The sequence below is a fragment of the Monodon monoceros genome, unplaced genomic scaffold, assembly GCF_005190385.1.
Source record: "Monodon monoceros isolate NGI ecotype Baffin Bay Population unplaced genomic scaffold, NGI_Narwhal_1 Super_Scaffold_20, whole genome shotgun sequence".
In the NCBI taxonomy this organism is placed as follows: Eukaryota; Metazoa; Chordata; class Mammalia; order Artiodactyla; family Monodontidae; genus Monodon; species Monodon monoceros.
In genome coordinates this window covers 105,755,797-105,769,129 of record NW_021703777.1, presented here as the reverse complement: position 1 = coordinate 105,769,129, position 13,333 = coordinate 105,755,797, and the positions used below count along the sequence as shown (strand labels likewise).

Sequence of the window (13,333 nt, the reverse complement as noted above, 5' to 3'; positions counted from 1 at the left end):
ATAAATTAATTTTTTTTAAAAAAGAGAATTAGCCAACCATTGCCCCCTGAGAAACTACTAACAGTGAAGCTTATGGACATTAAAGGGCCACAAGTTTTACTTTACAAAGACATCTTCAGAAGCACTAAAACTATCCTTCAGAGAACGCCATCTGGCTAACCATAATTGAAGTCCAGGTGATGGCTATGCTCAGAGGCGCACTTGGTCTTTTTCGACAAGCTATTTCATCCATCGTACAGCTTTCTTTTTAATCTCAAGTTTTCATTTCTATCATAGGAATAATAATATCACTAAGAAGGGAGTACAGGAGAGAAGGGGGGAGAGTATCCTCTTGATCTAAAAAATCTAGTAATTACGTTCAAGATGTGACCAAACATCCCTGGATCGCTGACTGGAGGAGAGTTCAGGGAAGAGAGGAGGAACAGCATCGGGGAAGCCAGGCCCACAGCCCCGCCTGGACTTGCCCTCCCTCCTGAACAAGTGCAGCCAAACACAGTGGAGGCCAACCCAAGCCCCTACGGTTCCTGCTGAGGCTCAGTTTGCAACACATACCACGGCAAACAGCAGCAGCCGTCCTGATTTGAAAGCAGAGGACCTGACCACGGAGACCCTTCTCCCCACGGAGCCCTCGGCGGGCAGCAGCTGGGCTCACCCAAGAATGCAGAGACGGGGCTGAGAAAGCCGCTCTCTGCTCCTGTGTGTAAGAAGATGTTCAAAATTCCTTCCCGGACTCAAACATGGCATGTGGAACAGGATTTTTGAAAATGATAAAAGAATCTTCAGAGGCCAGGTGTTCTGACTTTCTGGCAGGCTGAGTGAGCTGAAAACCCTCACCCAGAGAAAGGTGGAGGTGACCTCCACCCTCACCCCGGCAGGCTGACAGTCACACCACTGAGTTCTCTCTTTCCTGGAATTCAGTGGTCAAGAGCGAGCCCTGCCATTTCCAAGACAAGGGCCCACATCCTGCGGGCACTCCAGTCAGAGAATAGAAAGAAAGAAAGGCCCCTTCTAAGCCCGGGGCTCCTGTCAAACAAAGGTCAGGAGCCAGCCTGGGAGTGAGCAGGGGGCTGTCTGACCACAGGGTAACCTTAAGTGATGGAAATGGTGATGGTGTCACAGGTGCTTCCTTTTATCGCTAGGAAATGTTTTATAAGAATAACCTACAAGTTTCCTAAACCAGGTTCTATGTGTGGTAGAAATGTAAGTACATATTAATTTTTCCATTATGCTATAGTTAAATTCAAGTAAAAAAAAAATGAATAAGCTCCCCTTTATCCACCATGAAATGGAGGGGGGCAGAAATCTCTCAACCACTGGCACTGTGACCCAGGATACCAAGCAAGGATGCCCATTTTGGGGACAGTCCTGTTTGAAATTTTCAAATTTGCTTTTTTGTATTTTTTTTTTTTAATCATTGAAACCTAGTTCTAATCCTGGCTCCGCCACAGAATTTCTGGTGACCTTGGGCACGTCACTTCAGCTCTCTGTTAATGAGGCCACTGGACCTCAGGGTTTCTGATTTCTTTCCAGCTTCAAAATTCTATCTTGGAAGACACTTTCTCAAGCCAATGATTAAGAGAAGCTTATGTTACACTGTTTCTTTTTGTTGGCAAAGAAGAAACAGATGTTCCTTAAAAAGTGTTTTCTGTGCCCTTATTCTTGCTCTGTGGGTAAGAAATCTGGAGTGACAGCTGCAGGCAGGTTGTACATGAACACCCTCTCCTGCCACTCCTCCCCCTCCATTACCACTCAAAAAAGTGACTACAGGCCAAAGAAGATGGCACAGCTTCTGCCTAAATTACCAACCTTTACTTTTATAACCGTTTAAGCATATTATGATTTTAAATTTTACATGTTTATTTGAATTCAAATTTTCACAGAATAAAAGACTGTATTTCATTAGAGTCAATCTGCAGCAATTATTTCTCATGAAAAAAAAAAAAAAGACAATAACCACTCAGATTTCAGAGGTGAATGAAACCTCTTCCCGCAAAAACAAAACACATGGAGGTATTCCCACCAATCCAGAAGCAGCATCTCGATGATGAGCTGAATCGAGGCGTGACACCTGACGTCACGCCCGAAGTAGGGTAAGGCTTGAGGCTGCAGGCAGCACATGTTCTGGTAAAGGCGAGATGCAGGTGCTGCTCACGCAGCCCTCCACAGACACACCACGACGAGGCAACGGCTCGCGGCTCTCCCATGTGGCAACGACGGACACAGGGTGCTCTCGTTACAAGTGAATGAGTTCAGGTTCAGGACACTCTTTACAAAAACGACAAGGTTCAAAATAAATGTTTACTCCAAGGCACCTAAGGTGTAAAGCTTTTTAGAAAATACACAGAAATGAACAAACAGACTTAAAAAGGGAATTAGTTCTCAATGGAGGAATCGGCTATTACTGTAACTACTGTAAATAATTAGTTCAGATAGATTACAATCAAAATGCACATCGAACAGACCGTGCTGTGTGAGGGAACGTCTGACCAAAGAGCATTCCCCGGGGCACCTGGGGAGCTGTTGGTATGTGCTTACGGGGCTTCTTCCCAGAGCCAGAGAAGCTGCGCATCACTTGTATTTGTAATATCCTTCTCCAGTCTTCTTGCCAAGCTTATTCTCTGCTACCAGCTTATTCATGGATGGGCTGGACTGAAACAAGGGGTTCTTTGTATCCATTTCATGCCATCCTATTGAGAGGAGGGAAAAGAGCTTCGGATGAATTGCTGGGTTTAAGTCTCGGCGTTCCTGGGCAAGTCTGGAGGCAGAGCGTGGGGAGAAGGGTCCTTACTCTGATGTGGGAGAGCCCCACAGGCTTGGTGTCACTCAGGCCAAAACGGCAGAGGCAGAAGGAAGGCTGAGCATGAGCCCTAAAGCGGGTGTGCTGCCACCAGGCCGCGCCGCTCGAGGCCCAGCTCTACCAATGGCTGTCCTGTTCATCCGACCCCTTCCTGGGAATCGCTAATGCCAAAGGTCCAGGGTCACAAACAGAACCCATTCACCTGGTGGCTGGACCCCTCAGTGACACAGTGAAATGACTTTTCAGCAAATCTGAATTTGCTGCCCCTGGTATTTTGTACCCTCATAAAATTCAAAAGTTCATGCTTAAACCAGAGCCCTCCTTGCTCCTCCCATAAGTATTCTTTGTGCAACTTGGTATTATGAGGTACATTCAACTTCGGTAGCCCAATTTTGGTTACTATTTTAAACCTGTCTTCAGAGCCACTACTGTAAAATGAATACACTTTTTTACATGGTCGTGCATCTTGAATGCAGTGGTTACACATATCAGCATATGTGATAGAATGACTGTGTACCAATGTCAATTTCCTGGCTTTGATACTGTACTGTGGTTATGATATAAGATGGAACCACAGGGGGAAACTATATAAAGGGGTACACAGGCCCTGTCTGTGCTGTATTTGAGACTTCTTGCGAATCTATAATTATTTCAAAATGAAAAGTTTTTAAAAAAAGTTGCCTTATGAGGAGAATAGGCAATCACATTTTTCCTTCTGCCATTTCACTTTAATCTTTAAGCTGGTGGGGCAGGACTTTGGAAGGTCTACTAAGACTCCTTATCTGTTTAAATAGGCATTATACTTTAATTCATAGTTGAGAGAGACTACCTCAACTCAATTAAAGACAGACAACAGAGAATTCCAATTCTTACCGTCCATGATGAACTTCGTAGTATCCAGCCCAACATAATCGAGAAGCTCGAATGGGCCCATGGGGTACCCAGCACCCAGCTTCATAGCAGTATCGATGTCTTCCTTGGATGCATCACCTGCACAGAAGAGGGCAGTGCTGAGTCACCACCATCCTTCCCAGAATCCTCCTGGTCACGTGCTGAGTCCCTGAATTACTAGCATTTTACATATTTGCACATTCAAAAAACATCTGGAGTCAGGAGCTCTGGCTTAGGTAAGATTTTTCTTAGAGGTAAATGCCAAATAGGTCACAAGATTTTCAAAGCTACTCCACGAAGTTACTCTGTGAGGTGAATTCTAGAGCACTGCAACCTTGTTCATGGAGAGAGAAGGCCCCAGTGGCCTGGAAACATTAGTTACTTTCTAATGGATTGGGAATCACCTTCTCTGGAATAACTTACTAAAATATCCTTTAAAGCGAGGACATGTTTTTGATTGATAAATGGGCTTTTTTTTGTTTTTCTATGTATTATATGTATATTTTTCTTTTCCAGATTTCCTGGTTTTATAAGTAATGAGTATCCCTCTGGAATCACATGCACACAAACTCTTTAGTCACGATAATGTTCAAAGGAAAGCCCAAACCCGACTGAGCACTGCCATGTAAGTGTGCAAGTGTGCTGAGGAGTCAAGGGCCAAGTGCTTTTTTCTTGGAGTTTTTATCCTTCACATAATGTCACAGAGGTCTTTACAGAGAACAACCTGGTCCCTTTCTCCAAAATCAGGACTAGCCTGTCACAAGTGTCTATCTAGAATTTTGTTCCAAAGCATAAAGAAATGGTCAATTATACCAAAGCTAAATAAAATTAAAAAGCTATAAAAGACTTGAGAGATTTCACAACCTAAATAGTTCAGATTTTTAGACATGAGGAACAAGAACTACTTAACATGCATAAAGACTCTATTTTTAAAAGCATATGAAGTACTAAGGTAATGCCAAAGGATTTCAAGATGATTAAAATACCAACCAATTATTTCTTACGGGAGACATTATCAGTACTCCACCAGAGGATCCTGAGAACCATGATTTGAGCTTCAGGCCATAAGAGAGCAAAAATGATCACATACACATTAGCCTTATCAGGCAGCCTCATTCACTCATTCATTCAACTTTTGTCTATATCTGTTATGTATCAGGCACCAGAGACTTGGAATGAGACAAAGAAAAACAAGACAAGCACTCCAGTGTTCACAGTATAATGGGAGGATCCAGATGTGTAAAGCACAAATTTCATCATGACAAGTGCTGAGGATTCATGAAGACTCACAGACACGGAGAGATTTACTCATACTGCCACGACTTCACCACAACTGCCACCCAGGCCCGGGTCCTGGCGGTCCTGAAGAGAATCCCAGGGAGGGGCCGGGAAGGGCATTCCAGGGAGCAGGAGCAGCACGTGCAAAGGCAGGAGTGAGAAAGAAGCCGGCAGCTGATAAGTGGATTATGCCGAGAGGATTTCATTAGACTTCGAGGTTTCCGTGGTGTCCGGGCCAGAATGCTGGAACAACAGCCCAGGATGCTCCCTGTACTGGTGACCTGTCCTCACCATCCGCAGAACCTCTGCTCAGGTGTCACCGCATCAGAGCCTCCCCCTCCTCCCTGCATATACACTAGCAACTGTCAGGACTCCAGGCTAGGACTCCAGCCATCCCCTAGACTTTATCTTTCTCGGGGATTACTGGTCACAACCTAACATGTTATCTATTGGTTCATTTGCTACAGGCTGTCTCCCCTCATTAGAATATAGGCTCCCTGGGGACAGAAATCTCATAGCATAACGGTTCCAACTTACCTAAAGCCATTTAATCAAATCAATATTCAAGACAGACAATAAACCCTAGAGTCAAAACTGTAATTCCAGATTCAGAGGCTCACTTGACTGAAATAATATGAAGACACAGCACATCATGGAAAAAAATCTAAAAAGCTTTACAAAGTCAGTATAATTCTAAAAATTCTGTTCTGAGTAACACAGGGTGAAAGAGGCAAAAAGAAAAGAGAGCGAAATAAAATACAGACCGGTGTGCCAAGTGGGAGTTAACAACACGTGGTATAGACCAATAATTTTAACCAATAATAATTTTAGACCAATAATTCCTACTCTTTAGAATCAAGCACTTCACTTGGAACCTGACACCTTCTCCAAAGAAAATGCACATAAACACAAAATTCGGCATCAGCCTTAGGAGGCTCATGGGACCCACCCCCACCGTCAGCTAAGAGCCCCCAACTCTGAACAACAAAGAAGGGCGTCCTCAGTGAACTCCCAGCTCTTCTGCAGGCCTGAGAACCTGGGACCTGCCCCAACAGGCTTCCTCTGCCGGCTCATCAGCACCACCTACCGACCATTCTTGGCATTAACAACAAACCAGAGTCACAGCAAAGAGATCAGAACCGCAGTGCAGCCACCATTCCTTTATTCATCAACAGCTACCTAAAGCCTGTCCTACACAAGCACTTTGCGGGGTATGAAGATGGGGACCCAAATACTGCCGCAGAAGACAAGAGTACAGTAGGAGAAGAGAGACACATGCCGTGCGGCAGGGAAGAGAGTAGCACATGCCCCGAAGGAGAAGCAAAGTGTACAGAGAGTTACGACAACACAGATCACATCCAGCCTGGAGCGCTGGGGACAGTCCAGTGGGGCCTTGTGAGAAGGTGGGAGTAAGGTGTGGGGTGATGACAGGAAGGCAGAGGGTGAGGAGAAAGAAGGCCCCCTGGTGAGGGCACCGTATTTGGTAGGCTACAATGGAACCGCTGAACACGTCTTGTGCGGGGGAGGGACAGTGTGAGCAGGATGTCACACAGTGCCTGGGGAACAGGCTCACGACACTCCCAGGGCGTCACCCGAGAAGAGCTAACCATGCAGCCCCACCACGCTGCCAGAGTGGACCCTGTCACAGTGGCATCTGACGGGGGCAGCTGTCTGCTCCAGGCACCAGCCTGCTCAAAGGTCTGCAGAGAGAGCCCGGACCCCCAGGGGCAAGGGTGACCGAGCCCACCAATCAGGCCTCGGTTACAGTGGGAATGATGAGAGCAACGAAGGAGAGAGGACAGAAGCTGCAGGGCACTGGGGAGGAAGGCACGACAGAAGCAAGGAGGCTCCCAACACCAGAGAGCAGCGATGGGGGCGGTGAAGCGCAGCTAGACTCCACAGGCAGTTGACCGAAGCGCTGCTGGGGGCCTGTGCACTGAAAAGACGCTCAGCTGCCCAGGAGGCCCGAGTGGACAACGACAGAGCTGATTCTCTGTTCTAATGCCCCACACATCCTTCTGACGACCCTCTACCGCTCAAAGCAGCATTCTGCCAACCTGTCTGAGTGGCACACTTACCTCGGGAATTACAAAAGTGTTTGTAATGGACCCAAAATTCATGTTGAAATACTACCCCCCAATGCGATGGTATAAGGAGGTGGGGTCTCGTAGGAATTAGGATTAGAAGAGTCACAAGGGTAGAGCTCCCATGAATGGGATCAGCGCTCTTCTCAGAGTCATAAGAGAGCCTGTTTCCTCTCTCTGCTCTCTGCCATGGGAGGCAGTCTACAACCAGAAGAGGGCTTGCACAGATACCCAATCATGCTGGCACCCTAAATTTGGACTTTAGCCTCCAGAACTGTAAGAATTATATTTCTGTCATTTATATGCCACCCAATCTATATTGCTGTATTTTTTATAGCAACCCAAGCTGACCAAGACAGTGTCATCCAGAGAAATTCTCCACAATGAGTTCGGAAAAGGCTGGGCTGAACTGCCTTCATGGCTTGACTCTGCTGGCAGCGGGCGGGGCGCGGCACTGCACGCACTGTCTCCTCACCCTCCTGGACAACACAATACTTGAGGAGACCAGTTTGGAAAAGACACAAGGTAACGGGAAATCCTTGGCTGCCTGGGGGAGCCTCACTAAAGGCAGGCTGACCGGCACAGGGAGACTGGGGTGACAGGGAGGAATCCAAAGTGACAAATGAAAAGACATGGCAGCGAGACAGGATAATCCAGAATGCCTTCAGGTGTCAAAGAAGAACGGATGCAGTTCCGCCAGCCACTCAGAGCAGGCTAACAGAGGCGGGGTGGCAGGCGTGCATGTGAGCACCCCCTGCGCTGGCTGAATGAGGGCAGAACCTTGAGGTGGCAGAACGGACATGGTAAGAAGCCTGAGGTGTGAGGAGTCCAGACCACAGTGTGGCTTCCTGGGAAACAGCAGCCAGACATGACCCCCAGCACCTCCAGGGTACTGAGGGCGCCGCCAAGGGCAAAGTAAGAGTACTTCCCCTGTGGGGTCAGATTCCCCTCCGAATTTCACCTCCCAGGTGGCTAGTGATGGTGAAGGTTAAAGGGATTCCATCTGTTTAGAAAAGGACCACTGCTGGTAAGAGGAAAGTAGAAGATAAGAAAATGACTTTCAACTTACAACCAGATACATGGTTCAGTTGAAAATATATCAAAGTGACAGCATGTTTCAGTGAGAAAGACACCATTACGAGGTGGATCACCCACATGCTATATTCTAAAACATTACATTACAAAAAAAACTCTGCCTTTCAAAGTAGGGCAAAATGCTTCATGCTGTCTTTGAGGTGTAATTAGGCATATTTGTTGATAGATAAACACAGAAGTGTTGGTTTGATCTTGGAGCAAAAGTGAGGCAAATGCCTCCATAAAACACAGAGAAAAGTTTTAATATTTAAAGCAGATTTTGAGGAAGAAAATATGCTTTCATCTCTCTGGAAGAGCTAGTATAAATGTTTTGTTTCAAAAATGACATTCTCAGGAGCAAGCATTTGTAAATGAAGTAATTGAAAACAATTACACTTGCTTTTCATCCAGTCCTATTAAGGCCTGTTTGCCTTTGAAGCAGACATGATAGTTACCTTTCCAGAAATGCGGTAGGTAAGGTAGGCAGGAGGATACATGACATTTTATAACCTTGGACCATGTCCCAAGTCTACTTCTGCAACAGGGAAAATGATTCTTTGTCAATCAACAAAGTATTGAGAAAAAACCATTTCAGACCATTCTTAAGGTTAAAAAAAAAAATGCATCATAACATCACTCAGTAAGGATGGACGAGGCTGTTAGAAACATTCCTTGTCACACAACAGCCTTGTTACTCATTTCCCTTCTCCTGTCTCAATTTTAGAACCTTAGGGAATTTTAAAGGTTTCCTAGCCCTGTGACTTTTACATCTACATCATCATCATCATGATTATTTTAAGCAATAAACCCTTTAACCAGAGATCCAGGATATAAATCCGTGTTGGCCTATGATTGCTCTGGCTGGGACTGTAGTGGGGGGGCTGTCCCAGAGCCACCTCAGAGGGAATCCAGGGGGGCCTGGGAGCACAGTGACAGAGGCATGGGGGCCCAGGGTCAGGCTGATCCACAGAGCCAGAAAACAGAAGCTCCTCCCCTACGCCTCATGGCCCATCCCTTCCCACAGACCCTGCGGGAGAACTCCCAGACTCGCTGCACCCAGCCTGGGTCGGGACAGCTACCTCGTTCATACAGCCTGACTGCTTCCATGAGGTATGGCACCAGGAGACGGTTCACAATAAACCCAGGAGTATCCTGTCAGAGGAGAGAGAAAAACAGTAGACAAATGAATTTTCCATGAACTTTATCTTTTGTAAAGTCACCAGATCACTCCTTCTCACCCTGGACTGTTACCCACATTTATCAAGCTATACATTTTCAAAGTGTTTTAAGGTACCAAGACAGTCTCACTTCTATCTCACATGACAATTTATCCAACAATTATAGTACCCCATAAGCCCCTACTGCACGGACCCTGAAATAAAGGCAGATAAGGCAGAGGGGTCACTAGAAAGAGCATGGCTTTGGGGGCAGGCAGATGTGGGCTCGAATTCTAATATTCTCTGACCTTGCATCATTCTGAATCTCAGTTTCATCATCTGTGAAATGGGAATAGTAACTTCCACCTCACAGGTTGTGAAGATAAATCAGAACACATAAAATGCTGTGCATACAGCCCTCCCCTCAAATGGTAGTCCTTTTACTCCTCTTCTCTCCCACATCCCTTTCAGGAGCCTAGAAAAAGTAACAGTCCATCTTGAACACTCCTCGTAGGAGCACGACCTCCCGGCTGCTCAGGATTTTCTCAGGCTCCAGCGCACAGCACAGGATGGTGGAGCTGGGGACAGGTGCCGGGGCAAACAAGCAGATGCTAACAGATCGATGGCCTTTCACAGCTCACTGCCGAAGACTCTCTACCCTGATGACTCCTTGTACTGCACATCCCTTCTTCATTTCCCCCCTCATTAAAATGCTTAACCATCTCTCCTGGAGGCCTAGTATGGTGTCTGGATTCTACCTACTGATCTCTTTTGGAAGCTTGTGGGGCAGGCTGGGTTGGTTAACTTTTTGGTGGTATTTATGTGAAGTTGATTTCCACTAAGTAAATGGAGCCCGCTCTTTTAACAAAAGGCTGTGATCCTCCTGCAGGAAGAAATCTGCACCCTGGCCCCAGGCCTTGTGTCCTGTTTCAAGCACACACTGGACACTCCATAAACATCTGAATTAAAGACGCCCAGCCTCCTGCATTACTCTTCCAACTCACCAGACTGCACACCGTAGCCACAGGATTTGTAGCTCCTTTCACTCTGGACAAGCTGAAACCACGCCTACCTCATCTCCCAGGAATACAGAGATGCACAAAAGAGCTTTATCAGTTTAACCAAGACTATATTAATATAACCATGTTGATTTAATAACTAGGGCATGGAAGCACTTAAATGTCCATCGACGGATGAATGGATAAAGAAGATGTGGTACATATATACAATGGGATATTACTCAGCTAGAAAAAAAGAAAGGAATAATGCCATTTGCAGCACCATGGATGGACCTAGAGAATCTCATACCGAGAGAAATACATCAGACAGAGAAAGACAAATATCATGATATCGTTTATATGTGAAATCTAAAAAAGTGGTACAAATGAACTTATTTACAAAACAGAAATAGTCACAAGTGTAGAAAACAAACTTATGGTTACCGGGGGAAAGTTGGGGGGGGGTGATAAATTGGGAGACTGGGACTGACAAATACACACTACTATATATAAAATACGTAATTAATAAGGACCTACTGTATAGCACAGGGAACTCTTCTCAATACTCTGTAATGACCTATATGGGAAAAGAATCTAAAAAAGTGGATATAGTATAACTGGTACACTTTGCTGTACAGCGGAAACTAATGAAACATTGTAAATCAACTATACTCTAATAAAAAAATTTTTTTTAAATAACTAGGGCAAAAATGCTTTTCAACTTCAAAAAGTTTATTGTAGAAATTCAGGATGGGGTAAGGTACCTGAATACATGAAGCACACCATATACAAGGTTAGAAATCAGAAAGCAGCCTGGGAAAAATATTTTCTCCATATATAATATATGGAGTTTTAAAATCATTTACATAAAGAGCTCATAGAACTCAATAAGGAAAACATGCTAAAACTCACAAAATATTTAAAGAAATATTCATTAGAACAAAATAGCATGTTGCCAGTAAGATTACTGGCAAGAGGTTTTTTCCCCATTATAATATTCAATGCTTGAGGATGCAGAGTGATACTCTCAATATTGGTAGAATGTAAAGAGACACAGTCCTTTAATTAAGCAGTTTAATTTTATATAATCACACACCTTACATTTTTCATACACATATATTTATTAAATATACTTTACTGTATTTATTATATACCAGGTATTGTTTGTTCTAAGTACTTTACAAATATTAATTCGTTTATTCCTCATAATAACCCTGTGAGACAAGTACTATTACTACCTCTACGTGAGGTAGAGGATACTGAGGCACAGAGAGGTTAAGTGACTTGCCCAAGGTTACACATCTAGTAAGTGCCAAAGCCAGGATGTGAACCCAGGCAGGCTGGCTCCAGAGTCCATGGCCTTAACCTTTTCACACCACACTTTCCCTGTGAAGTCTTACTAGGAAGAAAGACACATTTCAGGCACGTTCATGCCATTCTTCTGTGTCGGGTGTTGGTAAGCTACAATCCTGCAGGCCAAATCCAGTTGTAAATAAAGCTTTAGTGGAACACAGCCACACTTCTCTGCTGGTAAGGTCCATGCAGCAGAATCGAGTAGTTGCAACAGAGACCATAAGCCCTAAAATATTACTATCTGGCCCTTGACAGAAAAGTTTGCTGACCCTTGTTCTATGTGATTGCCCTCTGCCGTCTGGGTGCCTCAGCAAGAGCTTGAATAACTGACCCTGAGAGACTCCCCAAAAGCCCTAAGGTATCACCTAAAAAGAGGTGTAACAAGGGCAATTTTATGAGACCAGAGTTGCCAGGCCTGCATCTGCCATGGCCAGTCTGATGGAAGAACGAATCATCACTCTCCATGAATTAATGACTGTGCTGCTGAAGACCATCCCTGGCTTGTTCCCGCACCTCCATTTTCATACCTGGCTTTTGATCTGCTGCAAGCTGATGCCCTTTCTAACATTATGACTACTTTCTGCCACAAACAAAGCATCAACTGGTAAGAAAAAGTGCAACCATACCCTCTGGTTATTAATGTGATTTTTTTTTTAATCCAAAATATTTAAAACCATAAAACTAAACCAAAAAAATGAGTGTTAAAAAATGAGATTCCCTAATATAACACTACAGACCTCCACTGGGGGGACTGGCATGTGGAAGACTATTGGGGTCCACATCGACAGATGACTGATTCAGATGATTCATGAACAATTTGAGTTTTCATGGGTTAATAAAATATTTGAAGTTTGAGTTCAAACTTGAGACTATTTTAGAAAGCAAAACTATGGTATGAGAAGAACCACAATGGTATTTAAAAGATTACAGTCAACCAGCAATTCCACTCCTGGATATATATCCGAAAAAACAAAAACACTACTTCAAAAAGATACATGCACCCCAATATTCAGAGCAGCACTATTTACAATAACCATGACATGGAAACAACCCAAGTGCCCATCAACAGACAACTAGCTTAAGCAGACATGATATATATACAATGCAATACTGCTCAGCCATAAAAAACAATGAAATTTTGCCATTTGCAGCAACATGGATGGACTTGGAGGGCATTATGCTACGTGAAGTCAGACAGAGAAAGACAAATACTGTATGATATCACTTATATGTGGAATCTAAAAAATACAACAAACTGGTAAATAGAACAAAAAAGAAGCAGACTCACAGTAATAGAGAACAAACTAGTGGTTACCATGGGGTGGAGACAGGGAAATACAGAGGTGGGAGAATGGGAGATACAAACTACTGGGTATCAGGTAGGCTCAAGGATGTATTGTACAATACGGGGAATATAGCCAATATTTTGTAGTAACTGTAAATGGAAAGTAACCTTTTAAAATTGTTTAAAAATAATTTTTTTAAATAAAATGATTATGGTCAAAAAAGTAGATAACATATTTATAAAAATTTGTAATGGAATTCTGTGACACAATTGTCCTTTCAGAAAAACAGCCAAGTCATGAAGAAGTGCAGTCCCTAAATCTGCGGGGAACTAAAGAGGAACTACAGCAAATGGAGAGACTGAAGGTAATCAAAACAAAGTAGGTGACAGCACCTGGGGATAATTTTACATATAAT

General features: G+C 44.2%; 1 protein-coding gene across 2 annotated transcripts in view; it reads right to left on the bottom strand.

The window, feature by feature from the left end:
• Positions 1 to 1,833: 1,833 nt before the first annotated feature.
• HADH (hydroxyacyl-CoA dehydrogenase) overlaps positions 1,834 to 13,333 on the bottom strand; it is a 47,591-nt gene continuing 36,091 nt past the window's right edge. The window contains exons 6-9 of one of the 2 annotated variants that reach the window (XM_029235828.1): positions 9,204 to 9,276; positions 3,671 to 3,787; positions 2,536 to 2,687; positions 1,834 to 2,265 (exon numbers count right to left, since the gene is read on the bottom strand). In XM_029235828.1, the coding sequence (XP_029091661.1) occupies positions 2,569 to 2,687; positions 3,671 to 3,787; positions 9,204 to 9,276 (309 nt within the window). In that variant the 3' untranslated portion in view covers positions 1,834 to 2,265; positions 2,536 to 2,568. Of the gene's footprint in view, positions 2,688 to 3,670; positions 3,788 to 9,203; positions 9,277 to 13,333 lie in introns of both variants that reach the window. The other variant, XM_029235829.1, reaches the window with a different exon arrangement.